The sequence below is a fragment of the Urocitellus parryii genome, chromosome 4 (assembly GCF_045843805.1).
Source record: "Urocitellus parryii isolate mUroPar1 chromosome 4, mUroPar1.hap1, whole genome shotgun sequence".
NCBI classification, from domain to species: domain Eukaryota; kingdom Metazoa; phylum Chordata; class Mammalia; order Rodentia; family Sciuridae; genus Urocitellus; species Urocitellus parryii.
This window is the reverse complement of record NC_135534.1, coordinates 189,555,818-189,579,386: the sequence shown is the minus strand read 5'-3', so window position 1 is coordinate 189,579,386 and position 23,569 is coordinate 189,555,818. Positions and strand designations below refer to the sequence as shown.

General features: G+C 34.6%; 1 protein-coding gene across 5 annotated transcripts in view; it reads left to right on the top strand.

The window, feature by feature from the left end:
• The window catches only part of Ecpas (Ecm29 proteasome adaptor and scaffold), a 117,454-nt gene that overhangs the window by 33,152 nt on the left and 60,733 nt on the right, over positions 1-23,569 (top strand). For all 5 annotated transcript variants that reach the window (XM_026391119.2, XM_026391117.2, XM_026391115.2 and 2 more), the window contains 7 exons: positions 1,797-1,927; positions 9,424-9,540; positions 11,745-11,863; positions 13,118-13,267; positions 16,475-16,643; positions 19,648-19,787; positions 21,352-21,433. In XM_026391119.2, the coding sequence (XP_026246904.2) occupies positions 1,797-1,927; positions 9,424-9,540; positions 11,745-11,863; positions 13,118-13,267; positions 16,475-16,643; positions 19,648-19,787; positions 21,352-21,433 (908 nt within the window). The remainder of the gene's footprint in view (positions 1-1,796; positions 1,928-9,423; positions 9,541-11,744; positions 11,864-13,117; positions 13,268-16,474; positions 16,644-19,647; positions 19,788-21,351; positions 21,434-23,569) is intronic.

Here is a 23,569-nt window from a genome sequence, read left to right as displayed (position 1 = left end):
TATTGTATTCTCCATGGGAAAAGAAGAGGTAGAGTTAAGTTTTACCTTCCATGGGGAGAAGTAGCCACATGAATTATTTTGAATTCTTCTATAAGATTTTTTTCCCCTAATTTATTTAATATTTAATCACTTGTTTATATCAGTATGGAACTATGCAAATTTCTACTTTGGCTTTTAATCCAATACTGTTTTACTTATTTTATTCCTCCTGTTGATCCAACTTTGGCCATTAGGAGCTTTTAGAAGTTGGTTCCTGTGTCCATGTTTTATGTCATTTCTGACCCTACAAGATACTTTGGGCTCATCTTTTTTTTTTTTTTTTTTCCTTGTCCCAAGTCTTAGAATCATTCATTACCCCTAAGAATTCTGGTTCTTTTTATTGCAAAATGGTGTTTAAAAACAAGGTGATGCTGGAATTGCTTGTTGTTACTGGGATGTTATTGGTGATTGCCTTTTCAGTACCCAATTCCTCCCTCCTTCCCTCCCTCCATTCCTCCCTCCCTTCTTTCCCTCCTTTCCTCTTCTTCCTCTTTTCTTCTTCTCTCTCTTTTCCCCTCCTCTCTTTTCCTTTAGAAAATTATGAAAAATCTATCTTGAACAATTGAACAATTATCAATGAGTGGTTAGTTTTGCTTTTATTTACATGACACCTCTCTCCATCGACGACCCCCGCCATTATTTGAAGTAAATTCCAGTCACTGTATTAGTTCATCTGTAAATATTTCATCTGTTTTTATCTCTGGAAAATAGAATTTCTTTACACACTTCTTTTTTTTTTTTGAGATGGCTGTCTCTGTATATGGAACTATAGATGTGCACCACTGTGTACAGCTAAATATAGTCTATAGTAGATACAGTAGAAAATATGTAAACATAGAACTTGACCACTTTTCATAATTATAATTTTTAAATTATAAAAATATCAGATCAAGATATAGAACATTTCCAGCCCCCTAGAAGGTACCCCAATTACTATTGAGGATTTTTATAAGAAGCTTTTAAAAAAACTAACATAACCACAATACCATTATAGTACCTAATCCCCACCCCTCCATGCTTTCAGTGCTGAGGAATTAACCTAGGCCCTCAAGCATGTTAGGAAAACCTATAAGTTTTATTGTTATTTCTTACAGTCAAATATCTAGTCATTTATATAGGTTCCACTCACCCCCATCTTCCCCCCACCTCTGTGGTACACTGGTTTGAAGAAACAGGGTTACTTGCTCTGAAGTTTATCACAGTCTGGGGTTTACTAAGCACATCCCCATGGTCTCACCTGACATGTTTCTCACAGTGGTTTTTTTGAGGAAAACCTTTTCTCACTTTCTAGTTTAGTAACCCTAACACAGTAATGGGCACTAATTCTATCTTTGGAGAAATTTAATCAGTAAGATGGTTTTACCAAAGATCTGTTGTCCCTGACATCTGATTAAAGTTTTCCTGCCTTGCTTGGCTAGCCAGGTCTAGAAGATTCCTTCAAAAATCCTGTATCCTTTCTAGTATCCAGGTCCTTTAGAAAGACTGAATATCTGTGTGCAGAAGAGAATTTGGTTATTCCTAGCTTTGTTTTTCTCCTTTCTGGAGATAAATGAACGGGACAGTTGTAAGAGCACAGTTAGCTGATAGATCCTTTTAGTGTTGTTTTGTAGCTGTGTCATAATCATCTGTATACAAGCCAAGCTTTGATTAATTTCTGACCAAAGGTTCCACAGTACAGAAAAAAGGATTAAAGTATAAAAATAGTCTTGGTTGTATTTGATTTGCCAAGTTCTCTTTTTTTTCTTTTTATATTATAGATCAGCTTGAACGGGTCTTTTTACGACTTGGCCATGCTGAAACAGATGAACAATTACAGAATATTATATCTAAATTTCTTCCTCCTGTTTTGCTCAAATTGTCCAGTACCCAAGAAGGAGTACGGAAAAAGGTAAGCATGTTGGAACAGTTGGGGGAATTAAATAGTGAATAAATGATCATGTATTATGAAGTGAGTTTTCCATGCCCTTTGTTGAAATCCAGGTTTGTGATCCTAATGGCTTTTCAAAATGGAAAGTAAGTTTAGAACCAGCTTTCATGATTCAAAAGTAATTTGTGTGCTTAGCACAACTGTGGTTAGCACCAGCTGTACAATTGTGGTAGGTAATTTAATTGATAATTTTTCTGGTCGGTAAAGAGGCATGGTCTGATATTCATGCCCTTAATTCTAGTGTGAAAGGGGACAAAAATATTCTAATCATTTGGATGACAGAGAATATAACCTTAATTAAAGGTAAGCAAATAAAAAAATTTTAAAAGCAAAAATTATTATGTAGTTCCAGTTTAAGATTATGAAAATACTATTTCAAAAAGCTAGATAACTGACAGCAATATTTTAAAACCAACTTCTATAACGAACATTTTCCCCTTTTGATTTATATAATATTTCATTAGGATTATTCTGCTATATTTATAATAGGCCTTCCAGTCTTTGAATTATCATTAGGTTTCATCCCTTAGGACATTTTAAGTGGTTGGCAGTGACTTCTTGGAGTTCTTTCCTGAGGATTCTGAGGCATGATTTAGGTTCTGTGGGGAAAGAGTATCATTAAGAATGTCTATTATGTCTGCAGGAAAGAATGGATATTCTTGTTACATATTTGACATGCCTTCTATTAATCATATTCTTCGCTGAGATAGAGGGGTATTTATTTTGTCATATCACTTACCTATTTAAAATCCTTCTATGACTTTCCTACCCTCAGGATAGCAAGGTCTAAAGACCCAACTTGATGTCTGTTTACTTAGTTTTTTCAGTCTCTTTTACTGAGTGTCAGTCGTCTTCATGTCAGGTGTAAGGGGTATGTTGGTGTGTGAAAGAAACCCCTAGTTGGGGAGACCACTAGCAAAAAAATCAGTTAGTAATACATGCTAAGATGGAAAAATAAGGATTTAATAAAAGAATGTATTTGGGGACATGATTTAGAATGAGTGTGGAATGGAGGGGTGGCCTTTTGGTGTGTAGAAATTAGCCAGGCTGAGAGATGGGAGGACCATTAAAGACAGATATGCCCCATGCAGGGGTTCAAAACTAGTGTGATACCTTTATGGAATTAAGGAAGGCCACAGTGGTGCCCCTGGTGGACGTGAGGAAGAGCAATAGAGGGAACCAGGATTCTAGGAAGCCCTGATTTGAAAGGGTGTTAATGGTAGTGATGCAGTCACCCTGGATGTTGAAGGAAGACTTGGAGCGGAGACTAAGAGTGGAGTCCAGAAGAGTTACTAAGCAGGGAACTTTTGCATTAGTCCAGGCCAAGTATTTTCAGTAGTTTTAAAATCATTTACTTAGGATTTTTTTTTATTATATCGTGTCTTTTTATGGAAAATCATCCATCTCTAATGCATCTATTTAAGTTTGAGATTGTGTATCATTCATTTCTATAGTACTGTTTATCCTATTAACTTTCTTCCAAGTGGAGAAATTCCATTCTTATTTCCAATTTTATTGATTAATATTATCAAAGTTTTAATCTTATGGTTATTTTTAAAAAGAAACGCAGCATTTAGGTTGATTTTCTCCCTTTTTAAGTATATTTTTAATTTTTATTCAAATTATTTGTTTTCTCATATGAGATTATATAATAATATAGTGATGATTATGTGTCAGGAAAAGTGCTAAGGACTTTGTGAGGTTGGTATTTTATACATTTTACAGATGAAGCTCTGGTTTGAAATGATAATAGACCACTTAAGGTCAGATAATGAGTGATTGAATCAGAATATGAACCCGGGGCTGTAACCTGTAAGGCTGGCCACCAAATATTTTTTTCATGAATTATAAAATATTTTTTAAAAAACTCAAAACCAACAACTACCTCAGCTTGTGAATTTATCTTTGATCGCTGTAATTATATTGATGTGCAGTATTTGGTTATTTTGTTTTGACTTAATGATTAATTTATAAGAACATTGTTTTATTTTTTAAAGTTAAAAATTTGGTGCACTGTAATTATACATAATAGTGGGATTCATTTGTACATGCATATTACATAATTTGGTCAATTTCATTGCCTAGTACCTCTCCTTTCCCTCAAGAGCATTGTTTTAAATTTTTAAACATTGGATGTAAAATTTAGTTTTTAGTGTATGGTCTGGAGCCTAGTGTGCAAAAAGTTACGGTCTTTTATTTTTTTTTTATTTTTTTATAAATATTTTATTTTATTTTACTTTTTTAGTTTTCAGCGGACACAACATCTTTGTTTGTATGTGGTGCTGAGGATCGAACCCGGGCTGCACGCATGCCAGGCAAGCGCACTACTGCTTGAGTCACATCCCTAGCCCCGAGTTATGGTCTTTTAAATTTTTGTTTTTCACCTAAGTGCTGGGGATAAAACCCAGGACCTTAATACAGGCTAAGCATGGGCTGCATCACAGAGCTATGCTCCCAGTTTGAAGTGTATTCTAATGTTCATAAGAAGCATTCTTCATAAGTCAAAAAGAATATTCCAGTTTGTGGAATATGGAGCTCAGAATGTCCTAAGGCTTCTCATCAGTAACATTGTGCTTTTATGCTTGAGAACCTGTCTTGGAGACTGGTTGTAAATTAGTAGTTACTGAATTATAACTTCCTATTGCTGCTAAACTGGTTTTCTGATTTTCCTCTTAGTTTTGATAATTTTTTTTAATTAGTTGTTGGTGGCCCTTTATTTATTTTTTTATGTGGTGCTGAGAATCGAACCCAGTGCCTCACACATGCTAGGCAAGCGCTCTACCACTGAGCCACAACCCCAGCCCCTAGTTTTGATAATTTTGGCTTGATGAATTTTAAAAAATTTGTTTTAATTAGTTATACATGATAGCAGAATGCATTTTGATTCATTGTACACAAATGGAACACAACTGTTCATTTCTCAGTACACGATGTAGAGTTGTACCATATGTGCAGTCGTACATGTACCTAGTGCAATGATGTCCATCTCATTCCACCATTGGCTTGATAAATTTTGATGCAAAAGTTTAACATCTTTATTAGTAATTATAGTCTATTGTATGGTTTTTTTTTTTTTTGTTAGAAGAAGGGCTTGCTGTTAAGTAAGTTTGAAAACTTCTGGGGCTGGGGTTGTGGCTCAGTGGTAGAGCTCTTGCCTAGCATGTGTGAGGCACTGGGTTCAATCCTCAGCACCACACACAAATCAATAAAGGTCCATCAACAACTAAAAAATACTTAAAAAAAAAAAAAAAGAAAACTTCTGGAATAAGGGAAGTGCAATCTAATAGCTGAAGTACCTGTTATATTTCATGCATGATGCTAGACTCTGACATATTTTCCTTTAATCTTCACAATAGCCTGTGAAATATTATCACCGGAGTTCTACAAATGGGAAAAAATGAACCTGAAATTAATATTTATAGCTTAAACTTGTGGATGTTTATGTAGCTATTATCTCAGTTTGTTTTAACAAAATAAGTTATATAGTTTAGGCATTCTTATTATTCCTGTTTTATAGATTAAAAAACTGACTTAGAGAGGATAAGTAATTTGCCTTGGCACATGACTAACAATGAACTTTATAAATATGAGATAATTTCAGAATTAAACTGGTTTCTGCCAGATAATGCTTCTATGCAATGGTTAAACATGTTTATTCTTTAGCTTATGTATGAAAATTCAGTACATAAAAGGCCAATGAATGATGTAAGTAGAGGATAAAAGAATGACTGTAAAAGCAGTAATATAATTATTCTTGCACATTGTTTTGATTGTAGATGGTAGTCTCTCTTTTTTTTTAAAATATACTTTTAGTTGTAGATGAACATACACTATCTTTATTTTTATGTGGTGTCAGGGTCAAACCCTGTGCTTCACACATGGGAGGCAAATGCTTTACAATTGGGCTACAGCCCCAGCCTGATGGTAGTATCTTGATGCATATTTTCCTGTTCTTATTTTCTTTTTTTTTTTTATTTTCTTTTTTCTTTTTTTTTTTTTTTAAAGAGAGAGGAGAGGGGGAGGGGGAGGGAGAGGGGAGGGAGGGAGGGGGGGAGAGAGAGAGAGAGAGAGAGAGAGAGAGAGAGAGAGAGAGAGAGAATATTTATTATTTTAGTTTTTTCTTTTTTTTTTCGATGGACACAACATCTCTGTTTGTACGTGGTGCTGAGGATCGAACCCGGGCCGCACGCATGCCAGGCAAGCGCGCTACTGCTTGAGCCACATCCCCAGCCCCTCCTGTTCTTATTTTCAAGTGTAACTATTTGGTCAGATTTTTAGAGTATGTGCAGTCATGTACTGATAATAATACCTCTTATAAATTACAGAACCAGTGTAATATTTGGTGTGCTTATTATTATTATTATGAAAAAATTTTTTTAGTTGTAGATGGACCCAATATCTTTATTTATTTATTTTATGTAGTGTTGAGGATCAAACCCAATGCCTCATGCGTGTAAGGCAAGTGCTTTACCACTGAGCTGCAACCCCAGCCTGTGTGCTTATTATTATATCGTTATTAATAAACAAAGGATATAGATACTGAACATAATGTCTTTTAATTGATGAAAGTAGAATTAATTTTACTGTACTTTATTGACTTTTCAGTTGTGAAATTTTAGGTCTATAGTATTAATTTCATTTTGCATGTTAGACTTAACCAGGATATTATGCAAGGTAACTGGTAATTTGTGGATAAATTGGGTAAAATAGAAATAAAAGTTTTCTCTTTCTATTAATATAGTATTAGTGTACATTTCCTATTAAAGAAACATTTTAGAATTCTACTGTACAGTTAGCTTTGTATATTCACACATATCAGAATAGCTAAAAATTAAAGCCTGATCATACCCATTGTTGGCAAGGATGTGGAACAACTGGAACTCTCATATACTATTGGTAGGAGTATGAAATAGTGAATTCACTTTGGAAAACTTTGGAAATGTGTACTGAAGCTGAGCATGTGCATACTCCATGACTAAAGGTTTTTTTGTGTTTATATACAACAAAAATATGTATATATATGCATCAAAAGTATGCGTCTGGGAATGTTCATATCAGCATTATTCACAATAGCCTAAACCTGGAAATAATTGAATTTTTACAATAGAGGAAACTATAAATAGTAGTATTTTCATATTAGAGCAATGAAAGTGAACTATTATGAGCAACAACGTGGATGACTCCCAAATATAATGTAAAGAGAAAAAAAAATCCAGACAAGAAGTTCATCTTACAGTGATTTTGTTTCACTCATCTTTTGCTGTGACAAATACTTGAAAAGAACAACTTAAAGGAGGGGAGGTTTACTTGGAGTGCCAGTCCATAAATAGTTGTCTCCTTTCCTCTGGGTCCAAGGTGAAACAGCTGATCATGGTGGAAAGGCCCAGCAGAGGAAAGCTGCTCAGCTCATGAGGGAGTCAGGAAGCAGAGAGAGGGGAGTGGGGAAGGGGCCTTAGGGAAGATGAACCTTTCCGGGACTTGCCCCAGTATCCCATCTCCTCTAGCCATATCCACCAGCCTACATTAACCACCTAGTTAGTCCACTCAAATTAGCATGAACTGATTAGGTTATAGCTCTCACAATCTGATCATTTCACCTCTAAGTATTCCTGCATTAACAGGAGCTTTTGAGGAGACATCTTATATCCAAACCATAATAAATTCCATTTTTGCAAAATTGAAAGTGATTTTAGAATTCAGGGAAGTGATACCTTAAGGAGGAGGACCTAGTGACTTGGAGGAGTAAAGAGTTACAGGGCTGGTGTTTATATAGATGTGTTTATTTTGTATTTTAGGTATATAATTCAATTAAGTTTATATTAACCATCAAACTGAATGAATAATAAGGAAAAATGATTAAATAAGGTCAAAACACTGTATACCCTAGACCTAGCAATTATGTAAGTTTACTGACAGAGTTTAACTGTTCTCTATTTGGACAGGTAAAGAATTAGTTCAGCTGGTTTCTCAATTTTTCTGAGTTTTATAGATGATTCCAGACAATGTATAAGCAAATTTAGGAAATTCATCAATATTTAAAGTGATAATATTGCTAGAAGAAAATTAAGTAATTAATCTATTTAAAATTCCAAATAAGTTTATCATAAAAAAGAAAGTGTAATTATGGACATGATTGTCACCATCAGTAATAATTTTCCACAGAGTCCTTTTAGGAATCAGTCTAAATTAGAAGGTTAGAAGAGGGAGTTTTCCTTTAGCCTTATCCCTCCTGATTTCTCTTGTAATCAGGTGGTAAGTTTGGATGAAGTGTGAATAGCAATCAAGTTTCAAAGTTCCTGTATGTTATCATCATGTCTTATACTGTAGCTTAACTCGTGCTCAAATATCAGTGTTTGAAAATTGGACCCTGGAATCATATCTTGATTGTGCCACTCCCTGGTTTAGTATCCTTGTACAAGTAAATTTACTTCCCTGAAGCTTCATCTCTAAGATAGGAATGATAATACCACTTCATTGGTTGTTGTGAGAATCATGGATCTTAAAGGACTATATAGTACTATGCACAAGTGCAGAATGCATTAGAAAAACAACTTGATAAATGTTAGCTAATATGATTTTTATCATTCTTTTAATAAGCATTGATTATAGATTTGTTTTTATTTTTATATATATTTACTTGCTTTATTATTGCTCTAGATTTCTTTGAACTTTTGTTGTCACTTGTGAACATCCTACAGTTTTCATTCATGCTTGCTTTGAGAATAGGGCACAAATTTCAGAAATGATAGAGAATAGTGTGGACCTGGCCTTCCAGAATAGTTATCTTAAACTTGAGTCTTTGGTGAGGCTTTAAAAAAATATATTATTTCTCAGTGCCCAGTGTTTTACCTCACTTAGCACATAATCCCTTCATTCAACTGAGATCCAAGGCCAATTGTCATCAGTGTCTCTATACCTTTCTTTCCACCCACAGGAATTATTGATGTGTCAAATCTTATTTCTGCTCTCTTCTCCATGTAAAAGAGAAGAAACTTATTATTTCTTACTTAAAATGTTGTGTTAGTTGATAATCAAAATATAGTAAAAATGCTTTAGTATTTTGTCAGACTCCCTCTGTAATCCAGATCCTGCTCTTATGAATTCTTACCACTCTTGCCTCAGTCAGATGTGGTGTGCCATGTTCTTTTCATCTTCTGTACCTTCTTGTAACTGATTGTCTGCTTGGGATTCTTCTAATCTTTAGGACTCAGTTTTCCTATCACTTCCTCCCTGAAGTGCTCCTTGATCAGGCAGACCAGTACAATATGGATCTTAAATTTCTCTTTTTGTAATATCAAGGCATGTTGCAAAACTGTTGTCTTGACTCCCTTTCTGGGATGTCAAGTTAATATCCCTTAAAAGAACAAAGTAGCTACTGTTTACTAAAATAATATCTGAGAAATGTATTTGTTTTTAAGATATGATCAATAACTTCAGTTCCTCTGTCTCTATTTTAGGTAATGGAACTGCTGGTCCATCTGAATAAGCGTATAAAAAGCCGCCCCAAAATACAGCTCCCAGTGGAGACACTACTGGTTCAATACCAGGACCCTGCTGCAGTTTCCTTTGTCACAGTGAGTGCTGTTTGGAGTTTTCTTTCATAATATTTATCATATGTCACCAGTATATTGGCAAGCTTAGAATTTTACTGTAGGCCACTTCTAAGTAAAATATGGGATATTTTTCTTTAAATGACACACTGAGTGCTGATCCAAAGGAAATACTGCTTTAAAAGAAATGGCAGGAACAAGGTAATGACCATTTGCTTGGGGCAAAGAATTGTTGGTGAAATGACTTGTCAGGTATATTGATACATAAAAGAATGATTTCACATATAGAATCTAAAAAAGTTGATTTTATTGAGGGTAGAATAGTGGTTACTAGAGGCTGGGAGAGTAGGTGGGGAAGAGGGAAGGGGAAGTGATGGATCACTGGGTACAAAATTTCAGTTGGAGGGCTGGGGATGTGGCTCATGCGGTAGCACGATCGCCTGGCATGCGTGTGGCCCGGGTTCGATCCTCAGCACCACATACAAACAAAAGATGTGTCTGCCGAAAACTAAAAAATAAATATTAAAAAATTTTCTCTCTCTTCTCTCTCTCTCTCGCTTTAAAAAAAAATTTCAGTTGGAGCAGAAGAAGTTCTGTTGTGCTTGTTGCACGTAGCATGCCTGTTGACATCAGTAATGTACTGTGCATTTGAAAAGGGTAGAAGAGAGGATTTTGAAGGTTTCACTATAAAGAAATAGTAAATGTTTGAGGACATAGATATATTTAATCTGACATAAACATTATACAGTGTATACATTATTTAAACATCATGGTACTCCATTCGTAGCTGCAATTTTTCTTTTTGTATATCAATTAAAAATAAACGTGGGGCTGGGGTTGTGGCTCTATAGTAGAGCACTTGCTTATCATGTGTGAGGCACTGGATTTGATCCTCAGCACCACATAAGAAATAAACAAAATAAAGGTATTATGTCCATTTATAACTAAAAATGTTTAAAAAATTAAAAATGAATGATTTGATTAAAAAATTTTTTTAATTGTTGATAGACATTTATTTTATTTATTTATCTTATGTGGTGCTGAGGATCGAACCCAGTGCCTCACGCCTGCTAGGCAAGCTCTCTACTACTGAGGTACAATCCCAGCCTGTGATTTGATTCTTAAGAGGCTATATGAGACAAGTCTGAATAGAGAGAAGGGTTATGTAGTATAGACATGATAATAGAAGAAGAGAAAAGAGTGAAATGGCAAGAAGACATAAAGATTTGAATAAAAAAAAAATCAGTGTTTCTTTTATGTGTAATTCAGAAAGGTATGCTTTTCAAAATTGGAATAAATCTGAGGCTAGTGAGAAATATTCCTATTAAACTGTTGTCTTCATGAAAATGAAATATAAAAAATGTTGATGCTACATGAAGACAATGGTTCTCTTTTCCTGGTCCTCTTAGTTCCTAGCTTTGAGGCAGAATCTATTGAATCTTAATCTGACATCAGGAGTTGCAAAACTTTCGGAGCCACTTAATGGTCTAGACATCTTGCCTGTGCCTGTTGTGGACATATCATTCCATTACATATGTCCCTTTCTTTAAGCAAATGGAAACACTGTGTCAATAAACCTGTCAAATAAGAAGGTATTTAAAGCTTGTTCATTTTAATGAAGAACCTTTATAAAAGCAAATCTTTATGTGTAAATATAGATATGTATCTAGGAATTTGCTTCAAATATGGCTTTTGCATGGATTGTAGAGATAAAAACATGCCTACTGCCCTCCTCTTCCCCTGGTTGATCATCCATTGTGGAGTTATTGGAGTGAGGAACCATGGAGTGCTGTAGTATCCTAACATTGTAGAAATTGACCATTTGGGAATTATAGCCTGGGATTTGTTAACACATGTTCTCCTAGCTTATAAGAATTGATGCAACAAACTGGGAGATCTGATGCTAATGTGTGTATGTAGGTTTAGTTAGGTTAAATGATTGTAGTTTTTCTTCTTAGTGATAAGTAATTACATGCATGAGTGGCTTAGATTAAGTCATCTTCCTCACATGAAGCCCACCTTAAGGTGAGCAGTTTGAATACATTGGACTGAAATTTCTCCTCAGGTATAGTAGTTGGTCAAGCTTTAATAAATGTGAAGAAAGGATGATTAAAGTTTGTGGGGTTTTTTTTTTTTTTTTTGGTAAAACCCATAACTCTCTTTCAGCATGTGTTTTTGTTGAAATCATATTGTCTTCACTCTCACTTGCTTTTCTCTTCTTGCATTAGAATTTTACTATAATTTATGTGAAGATGGGCTATCCTCGCCTACCAGTGGAAAAGCAATGTGAATTGGCCCCTACGCTTCTTACTGCCATGGAGGGGAAGCCTCAGCCACAGCAGGATAGGTATGATTTCCTCAGTTATCTTATTTCCCACCTATAAGAATTAATAACAGCTTTTTAAATATAGGTTCGTATTTGGTTTCACTTGGCAAATGGCAAGCTTGAGCTCTTTCAGCTGACGTATAGTTGCATTCTCTGTGGTACCTTACAGTTATTGTTTTACTATTATAAAATTTCTTAATGTGAACATTGAAAAAATGTGCAGGACTAATATATTTTTGTCAGTTGTTTTTAAGCAGTTAAATTTTATGTGATGGTAAAAATTAGAGTTAAAAATCCTTCTCATCAAAACATTTTTATCTTGCCAGGCACAGTGGTGCATGCTTGTAATCCTAGCGACTTGGAAGGCTGAGGCAGGAGGATCACAAGTTCAAGGCCAGCCTCAGCAATTTAGCAGGGCCCTAATGCAACTTAGCGAGACCCTGTCTCAAAATAAAAAATAAAAAGGAATAAGTCTGTGGCTCAATGGTTAAGCCCCCACTGGGTTAAATTCCTGGTACCAAAAAAAGAAAGGAGGGGGCTGGAGTCATGGCTCAGTGGTAGAGTGCTTGCCTGGCATGCACAGAGTCCTGGATTCAGTCCCCACCACTGCAACAATAACAATTTTCAGTTCACATTTATTTATTTGTTGTCATATTTTTTACAGTGTTGGAAATTGAACCCAGGAATAATTTATGAGCATATTCAATATTTCAATAAAAACTTTATTGAAAGAATGTGTTGTAATTAAGCTTTATCTAAGATTTAATGTAAATTCTGTTCTGATATTTTCATGTATTTTTTTTTTTTTAGAGAGAGAGGAGAGAGAGAGAGAGGAGAGAGAGAGAGAGAGAGAGAGAATTTTTAATATTTATTTTTTAGTTCTCGGCGGACACAACATCTTTGTTGGTATGTGGTGCTGAGGATCGAACCCGGGCCGCACGCATACAAGGCGAGCGCGCTACCACTTGAGCCACATCCCCAGCCCCCTAATTTCATGTATTAACATTACAATTACTTTATGTACATTCTTTCCACATGCTTTAGCGCTGAGCCAAATTGGCGAAATGCCAGTTACCACTCAGTGTACTGAGTTTTCAGTAAGAAAGAAATCAAGGCCAGTTCCTAGATTAGGACTTTATACATTAGTATGTTGAAAATGAGTGACTCTAGCTGCAACCACCAATTTCTGTCATGTGATTTTTGTTTCATCTGTTATTTGCTTGTATTACAACCTTATTTTTTAAGTAGTTGCAATAAATATAATTGTTTTTTCAGCTTAATGCATCTTTTAATACCAACCCTTTTTCACATGAAATACCCTGTTGAATCATCAAAATCAGCTTCTCCGTTTAATCTTGCTGAGAAACCAAAGACTGTGCAGCTGCTTTTGGACTTCATGCTAGATGTCCTTCTGATGCCTTATGGGTGAGTTAAAAAATAATAATGAAACTAAGCAACTAAGCAGCCCGTTCTTGATTCCATTTAACATGTGGAAATTAAGTGCTGTTTTAAGTGATCCAGATCTTACTTGTAAATTGATACATATCAGCTTTTTTTTTGCTCTTGTCCCAGCCTTTTATAAACTCTAACTCCACTAGTTATTGGCCTTATAAATGTTGAGCTGCTGTTGTGATTTCAGATTCAATCTTTTCAAGCTAAAATTGCATTTTCCCCATAAAAATCTTTCTACTTTTTATGTTACTTTGGTGCTATGATGATTTTTCTAGCCATTTTAATATAGAATTATAAATCATCTTCATCTTTTCTTTTCCTTCTTGCTACAGTATTAGTTCCATAATACCTCCTTCCTCCTTAATATTGTAGAACCATTTTCACTGCTATCATTTTGTTTTGGCTTTTTTCATTTCTTGTCACAATTTCTTTCTTGTCAGCCACTCTTCTTAAAACCTCTCTACACTGATAGAAGTTAGAAGATAGAAGCAGATAGAAGCAGATAGAAGTGCATTAGTTTTGTTTCCCCATAACAGTAACTACCTACCTGTATGACCACTTTGTGTTGTTATTATATTTTTAGTATTTAGTAGAATGGAAGCTCTTTTGTATTTAAGATTTTTTTTTTTTTTTTTTTAACCTGACTTTTGATCCTGACCTGGTGTCAGGTTGTGGGCTGTTGCTAGCTTGTCTATTTTGTTCTGCTGCCAGAAACAATTTTTAAGTATTGCTCCTTGCCTCTCTGGCTTGTAGAAATTGTGAATTCTTTTAAAATTAATTTTTAAATTGATTCTTTTTAGTTACATATTACATTAGGATACATTTTGACATAATCACAAAAGCATGGAATAAAATTTGCTCTAATTCAGTCCCCAGCCTTTACCCTTGCCCTCCTTCCCCCTTGCTCATCGCCCTCTACTGATCTTTCCACAATTTATTAATACACACACACACACACACACACACACAAACACACACATTTTTTTTTAATTAGTATCTTGGATATACTTGATGTTGGTTTCATTGTGCTGTATTCATGTATGTACATATGAAATTTTTGTCAGATTCATTCTACTGTTCTTCTCTTTTTCTTCCTCCTCAGTTGCCTTCATTTACTGATTTTTCCTCTGTTGATGAGAGATTCTCTCACTCTCCCCCTCCCTTATTCTCTGATACCTTACACATATCATAGAAAATATTCAACCTTTGGCTTTTTGGGACTGGCTTATTTCACTTAGCATGCTAGTCTTCCAGTTCTGGTCATTTCCTAGCAAATGTCATATTTTCTTTATGGTTAATACTCCCCTGTGTGTGTGTGTTTGTGTGTGTGTATCACTTTTTTTTTTCCATTTATCTGTTGAAAGGCACCTAGATTGTTTCTAATAGCTTGACTGTTGTGAATTGTGCTGCTGTGAACATTGATGTGGCTATGTCAATGTAGTATGATGATTTTAAATCCTTTGTATGTATACTGAATCGCATAGTTTCCGTTCTGAGTTTTTTGAGGACTTTCCATACTGCCTTCCTGAGTGGTTGCACTAATTTGCAGTCCCACCAGTGTGCACGAATGAATCTTTTTCTACACTTTCTTGCCAGGATTTATTATTACTTGTAGTCTTGATAATTGTCACTTTGACTGGAGTTAGATGAAATTTCATGTAGTTTTGATTTGCAGTCCCCTAATTGCTATCATGATTCTTACCTCATCACAAGTATTATATGTGGTAAGCTTGGCATGGCTGCATATCATGGGTCCCTCAATCCAGAGATGAGAGTTCAGCCTGTCTGATTCCTTTCCTCTTCAATTTTGTCTTCTTTTGCTCCTTTACTTTGTTAGCTTGATTTTTCTGGGTCTTCAAACACTCCATGTTTATTCTCTCAATGTCTGTCATATCATTTCTCTGTGGTTTCTTTGTGTCTGATGATATATATGATAAATGATATATATATATATATGATAAATAAATGATGATATATATGATAAATGCTCTTCCACATGTTGTGTTGTCATTGTCTTGTCTTGTTCTATATGGCAGGGACTCAGTCTTGTCCCTTTTTCTATTCCTCAGGCTTGTGCTTAGAATTTGATGATTTGCAGAGTGTTATATGTTCAGTACTTACTGATTGATTTACTTAATGCCACAAGTCTTGCTAGGACCTAGAAATAAACGAAAGCCTCCTTTTGTATTTGTTCAATAAGGAGGCATCCAGAATTGACAGATGATGATGGCTTTGGTATATAAACCTTGAAATCCAAATATAAGTTAGGAACATGATTTACCAAAGCTAGTGATTCCTCACATTTTCTTACTGATGAGAACTTGCCTCATATATATAAAATACTAAAGTGATTCCCTAGTAGATTTAAAAAGTAGATGAATTTAGGAATTGAAGTGAATATGTCCTATAAGTAATGTGAAGTAATTTAGAGTTGAAGGACTTGAATTAATATTTATACCAAAATTTTATGTTGTACTTGAGGAATACTCGTTTAATTGGATCAAAATGAATTTATCAGAATTTATTTCTACTCTTTATAAGCTAGAAAGAAATAGGATGATAAATTAATATTAACATGTAAAATGCTTTAAACATATAATGGACAAGTATAATTTTTTTATGATTTTTCCTCCTTGAACCACCTGCTTTCTTTTTTTTTTTTTTTTTTGCTTTTGGGGTCTTAGGTGATTATATAGTTGGGGTTTGGAGTTTTTTGTAGGTATATAAATCATTCAGGGAGAATTGAAAGGTGAATTTACAACTTAGCAGAAATGAGAAATGTGTGTGTAAAATTATTCTCTATTTGGCCTCTGCCCACCATCAAGAAACCTGTGTCTCTATTTGTCAACTAAAATCTCAAAAGGCTTGAATCCATAGTGACTCACAGAACAATAATAGATTAAGAGTGAGCAAAATATTTTTATAGTTGATAACTGCTGTAGTTAATTTATAACCAGGTTGAATGAAGTACTCCTTGTTAATTTGCTGAAAATGTAGATACCTTTTCTTAGATACCAATAAAATTATGATAAATTTTTATTTCAGATGTTTATTCTTCTAGAAACATGGGAGGACAGTATATGATTGAATGTCATATATGTGGATAGATGTATATATATATATATACACACACAAATGCATGTGTTTTTATAGAGCATTAAAGTTTTATTTCCTTTCCAGATATGTGTTAAATGAATCCCAGAGTCGCCAAAATTCATCTTCAGCACAGGGTTCTTCTTCAAACAGTGGGGGAGGTTCTGGAATTCCACAGCCTCCCCCAGGAATGAGCTTTTATGCAGCTAAACGAGTTATTGGTGATAACCCATGGACACCTGAACAGTTGGAGCAGGTATCACACACTGCTCATCATGGGACTTGACCTTGTACACTTGCCCCTATGAAGTTCATGGAAGCATGTGTGACATAATTCCAGGATATTCAGGCTCTCTAATGAAATATGTTTGAAAGGAGCAATTGTGTAATGTGTTCTTTTCATCATGTCAGTTATTTGTTAAAGCCTGGGAAAGGGAGGAGTGGGAAATGCTTTTAAATTTTTCTTACATTGTTCACATATTTCAAGAATCAAGCACAGCCTATTTATAAATTGAGTATACTTAATTTCTGTCACTTTAGTTTATAATTATAGGCTTAATAATTATCTAGCTCCTTTGGTGCAGTTAAAGTGCAGTTTATCTTATCTTATTCAGTTTTTTAGGATGTACATTTTGTGTAAAGTGAGGAACTCCTGTGCTTCACAAGTGACAATGTGGGGGAAAAGCATGACTCCCTTTTATATTTCTTCCTGGGAATTTAAAAATTGGCATTAAGAATTTTATTCTGGATTTAAACAGGACACAGATGTTCTCTGAGCAGCTTTTAAAAATGACTGGTGCTCTACAGAGAAGGTGCCTCACTGTGTCTGTGTCATCAGGCACCTCAGGGAAGAACAGATGAGATCAGTATGTAATTATTTTGGAATTCAAGCAACATGGGTTAGTCTTCTAATCCTTCCTTTATTTCTCCATGGCAGTCTCAATGATTTGATCCTTTTCTTTTTGGGAATGTAAGTGACCATTTATCAAAACAGTGTTCCCAGGAGAGGGAAAAAGAGGCAAGTGGGGCGTTCTTGAAACTAGCAAATTCATAGAATGTTTCATTCAGTGAGGATTATAATTGATTAGATTTACTTTATGTTTTATACACATCTCTCTTTTTTTTTCTTTGTTTTTTTTTTTTGTATCCTTAAACCCCGATGTAAGGTAAATAGTAACAGAAGCTACACTTTACTAGTATGATCTGTGACAGGCACTATACTACTTTGAATACATTATCTCATTTAATCCTCACAGCAACCCAATGAGTTATAGAAATTATTATTTCCAATTCTAAAAGGCAATAAGTTTTTGAGATTCACTAAGGTCTCACTTCTGTTACTAGGCTTCGAATCTATGTCTAGGCGTTACAACTACAAATTCTGGAGAGTAGTTTTTAATGTTCACTTGTAATCTTAATGCTGGTCATTAAGAATTAAAAGAGCTTTTGTAAATGCATTTTGTCAGTATCACATCCTACTGTTGAAATAGTTTTAATATTTTCTTCTAATTTTTAAATACCTTTTGTTTTTCCTAAATAAAACAGCTTTTAAGCTGGGTGCAGTGGCATGGGCCTATAACCCCAGAGACCCAGGAAGTTGAGGCAGGAGGATCTCAAGTTCAAGGCCAGCCTCAACAATTTAGCAAGACACTGTCTCAAAATAAAAACTGAAAAGGGGTATGGATGTAGCTAAGTGGTAAAGTGCCCCTGGGTTCAATTCCAAGTATCATAACAAAACAATCCCCTCCTGCAACCTACCAGCTATTATTTTTGTAATTTTAAAGTTAGAGGTCTAATGAGTAAAAAATCATATAGGTTTGGGATGTTGCTCAGTGGTGGAATACCTAGCATGCATAGGACTCTGGGTCCTTCTTCCCTTTTTTTAATCCTCCGGATTTGCTTTTTCCATAGCAAAAAGGAAAAAAAAATGTATAAAGGGAAGTTAAAAATTATCTGAAATCTTGCCACCCTAGTTTGTCATTCATCTACAGCTTGTTCTCTGTGTTTGTATGTAAATAGTTTTACACAATACATGTTTACTCACCATTCACATAATATTTATAGTTTTCTTTTATCATTTTATGGTGTTCAGGTTAAAAAAAGTCCATCCTTTTGAATATTTCTGTAGAATGTAATTACATGTAATATTTTTTAACTGGTCTCCCATTCATGTACATCTGTGTCATTTTCAGTTTTCTTAAACACGTTTTTATTTATATTTTTGTGTACTCAACTTTCATAGTTGTTTTTTTAATGACTTATGTAAAATGAGTCTTTTTTAGCTCTTGTTATAAGTAAGTTGTGTTTAGTAGAGGAGTGAAGGCACCATTTTATGATTTTTTTTTACATCATTTTAAATGTAGCTTTTCTTGTTTAATAAGTGTAAATTTACCAATCCCAATCATTTATATACGAGCTATTATGTAATTTTTTTTTTTAAAAATGAAGGGATATGGCTTAGTGGCAGAGTGCTTGCCTAGCGCATGTGAGGCACTGGATTCGACCTTCAGCACCACATAAAGATAAATGAATAAAATAAAGGCATGCCGTCCATCTTAAAAAAAAAAAATGAAGATGAAGTTTTACTTTTCATGCATTTTAATCCTGGAGTTATTTTGTAGTGAAATTCATAGCTCCTTCACATTGCATGTTGTTCTAAGCAGTTCCTTTCTTTAGTCTGTGTTTCATTTCAGTCATTCAATTTGATTGAATACTGTCTGGGTTTTTAGTATCTAAAAATATAGAGGACAAAATTTGTATGTTAACAGTAGAGTGGAATTCTATAGAATGTGAGTTGTTTAGTACTCTTTGAACTATTATAAAAATTCATGGAGCACTTTATTCTTAATGTACTACCCTCTTACCTGGAGGCCCCAGAAGTGGACTTTAAAGCTTCATCTTTCTAGGGAGGCTGCAAAACCTCAAGTGAAGCTGTGTATCATAATAGTTTTGTAGTCAAATAGACTTTGATTTGAATCTTGCTTTCATTACTGTGTGTCTTGATCTCTTTTGTCTTGCCTCAGTTTTCTTACCTGAAAAGTATATAGAGTAGCATCTATCTCAGATTGTGAGGGTTAAATGAAATCATGAATATATATGATTTAGTACAGTCCCTGGCACATTATAAACCTAAATAGGAGCTCCTACTATTGTTACTATTAATCCTTGGTTTGTGACCACACTGATAGTTAAACATTGTTTTTAGTAGGTGTAATTTGTTTCCCTGACCACGATTTCTTCTTCCCTTCATTTATTTACAGTGCAAATTGGGCATTGTGAAATTCATAGAAGCTGAACAGGTGCCTGAACTCGAAGCTGTTCTCCACCTGGTGGTTGCTTCTAGTGACACACGTCACAGTGTGGCAACAGCGGCAGACCTCGAATTGAAAAGCAAGCAAAGGTAACTAAACTTTTCAAAACTGAAAGGACCAAATTTCTAAAAATTTTACACATATTTGTTCTTTTAAGATGTTAAGGAATGCAGTATTCAATTTAGGATATTATGAAGTATACTACTAAGTAAAGTTTATTGAAGAGCAGAATTCTGAGTAAGACAAAAAAGAAAGCTGTTTAGAGAGACAGTTTAAGCTGGAGTAGGTTAGGAATGTCATCATGAAATAGGACTTTTAGCTAGGTTAAGATCAAAAGGAATTTTAAGACATATGTAGATGCAAGAAGTGATTTTTTTTTTCTGTTTTCTGGTTTAACAGTTGGTTATTTTTAATAAAGAACATGTATATTATGGCTATACATTGAAAATAATGTTCATGAAAAGAGTTGCTGAATAGATCCTAATTTACACAGGAGCAGATACAAAAAGTAACTAGACTTGTAGGAAATTTTTGGTATAAGAAATAAAATCAAGACAGAATAAAAGGAATTGTGAAAATTATCCTCATTGGTTAACTATTACCAAGTGTTTCTTTGTTTTGTAAAAAAATGTTTAAATCTGAAATATTATAGAAGGGAAATAATGGTGGGGCTCAAGGATTAATTAGTTGCAGTTAGCTGAGAAAAGATGTAGGTGAATCATGCCTAAGCTAGAATTGTAGAACATCTTTGCTAATAGTAGATTGTGAATAGCTGAGAAGAGGCAGATTGATAAATTGTGAAATAAGAGGTGGATCAGAAAAGTAGTTGAAGCAGCATAATAAATTGTGTTTGCACAAATAAGGCATACTTGAAAGCAAAACCAATGTGAGAAGGTGGAGAGAAGATGGTGTGGTAAAACTTGACCCAGGCAAGTGAGAGGAAGATTTGCACTATTGCTAGATTTTTTTAAATGATTGGGTGAAGTCTGCTGTGGAATGGGGGTGGTGGTGGTAATCTTCATATATCATAATTCATGTTTTTGTGGAGCACAGGTAGGAATAAGTCTTCATGACAAATGGCAACATGATTGCTCTGTAGAGTTAGGTGCTGAAGCTGCAAATGTGTACTGATAGGTAAGGAAGAAAGGAGTGCTGGGAATCAAATGATGCAATATTAGAGAAATACGGTGGCTTACAAGCCTCCCAGGGTGTGACTTCAATGGGAAATTTTTTTTTTTCACTTTTGATTTTTTGATTCTTTTCTGTAGTTAAACAGAAAAGAATTTTTTCCTTGTCCCAGGGCTTTTTGAACAAGTGTAGTGCATAGCCTTCTAGGTTGAGCTGCTCTATGACATTGACTTTTAAGAGGTAATCTATAGGAATACAGTCTACTCTTCTTGTTTGGTACCAGATTGGGCTATTAAATGCAATAATCTGTTGAATGAAGGTGGGATAAGTGATCTATATTTTCTTCTAAGCTATCTTTGATAAGAGAGTCTCTCCATTTCCTCTCTTCTACAGTGTTGATTGTCATTTTATTTGTATGTTTGTAACATTTTCCTTTGGTAACAAGTGTTGGGGTTATAGTTTTTAAAAAATTATTGAAATGGGAAGAAAAATAATTTTAATACCTTATATCAAAACCTTCCATAGCTTAATTGACTGGAATAATCCTGCCATCATTAATAAAATGTACAAGGTATACCTTGGAGATATACCACTGAAGACAAAAGAGGTAGGTTGATTGATTTATTCTCCCATCAACATAAAAAGCATTTTGTTGACATGAACTGTATATATTTGTGTGTTTTCTTCTAGTTACTTTGGTTTAAGCTAAATCTATATTAAATACTAGTTTAAGCCATCCTAGTCTAGGTGAAATCTCCTAGTAACTTAGTTTAAGATCTGGTGTTTTTTTTTTTTTTAAATATATATTTTTTAGTTGTAGATGGACACCTTTATTTTGTTTATTTTTTATTTTTATTTTGTTTGTTTATTTTTATGTGGTGCTGAGGATCGGACCCAGTGCCTCACACATGCTAGGTGAACACTCTACCACTGAGCCCCAGCCCCAGCTCCATCTGGTGTTTTTAATGTAGGCACATCAATAATCGTGATGCATTGTCTAGTTTAGGGATCAGCAAACTTTTTCTGTTACTTTGCAGACCTTACATAAGGCTACTTACCTCTTGTAACATGAAAGAAGCAGTCTGATACATGTAACTGAATGAGCATGGTTGTGTTCCAATAAAACACTTGGATACTGACATTTGAATATCATATAGTATTCATGTATTATAAAACTTTATGCTTTTTTAAAAAAACTATTTAAAACATAAAAGTGATTCTTGAGTCATAGGCAATTATCAAAATAAATGATGTGCCAGATTTGGCTTATGTGCTGTAGCTTGCTCACCCCTGGCCTAGAATCTAGAACAAAAGATGGGTTCTTCTGCAGTTTTAAGGTAAGATTTTAGCTTAATGACATAAGTTTATACCACGTTTAAAAGTGTTGCAAATCCAAACCTAGACATACAAGGTTGATTTGTTTGCTTTCTTACTTCGACCACTGAGCCACATTCCCAGCCCTATTTTGTATTTTATTTAGAGACAGGGTCTCACTGAGTTGCTTAGCACCTTGCTTTTGCTGAGGCTGGCTTTGAATTCGCGATCCTCCTGCCTCAGACTCCGAGTTGCTGGGAATTCAGGTGTGCACCACCACACTCGGTTTTACTTTCTTGCTTTTTAAACCATAGCTAGTTGTTTTAAAAATCATGTTAGCTCTATTTAGATTAAATTGAATGTGGTGCAGCAGAACTATGAATTGAGACCCCTGAGTTCCAGCCCTGAATGGCTGCATGTGATATGTTGGGTAAAGTAGCTCATCATAGAACTTCTCTGGGCATCATGTTCCTTATGTAGGAAGATTAGATTACTTGTTCTCAGAGTGTACCATGGACTTTTGGGGTCACAGGGACTTTTAGGGGTTTTCAAAGACAAGAGATCGTTTGCTATATTTTTTTTGTATGTGATGATACAAATGATGGATGTATGTGCTGGGATCCTCCCACAAATCAAAGGAATACCATGTAACCAAACAACACTGGCAGCCATTCTGATCTTTATTGGTAAACACTGATGGTTAAAAAAAAGGAAAGGAGAGAGAGAATAAAACTCAGTTTTACTTAAGAATATCCTGATGAAGCAGTAGAAATTGTTTTGCTTCTATAGTTATTGAGATAGGTATTTGGCAGATATTTCCTCTAAAAGGAAAAAAAAATGAAGTCCCTTCAAGGAAGGCAAATGATTTTTGGGGAATGATAAAAATTGAGCTTTCAAGGAAAAATTAGAATTATGGGAAACTTGAACTCACCACAATGACTTAGCTTATCAATACTTGGGGCTTTTTCCTGATGAAATTGGTGGTATATGAACACCTGATTTTTTGAGAGTGTGTGTCATATGATGAAACATTAGCTTAACTCAGTGAGCCAGTATATTCCAGATAACCAGTGCTGTTAGAAAAATATACAGATGTAAGGGAGTTATTCAAAGTGCAAGATAGACCATGTAATTTCTGATATGTAAAAGCTCACTGATTTGGCTTGAGCTCCAAATTAAAGCTAACTTAAAAAAATATATATATATTTTAGTTGTAGATGTACACAAAATCCTTATTTAATTTATTTATTTTTATGTTGTGCTGAGGATCAAACCCAGTGCCTCACATGTGCGAGGTGAGCACTCTACCACTGAGCCACAATCCTACCCCTAGAGCTAACTTTTATTTATCAAGTTTTGGTACAGTGTCAAAAAATATCCATAATTACCTGAAGAGGTTAAAATAATCCCCACATTTCTCATTATATAT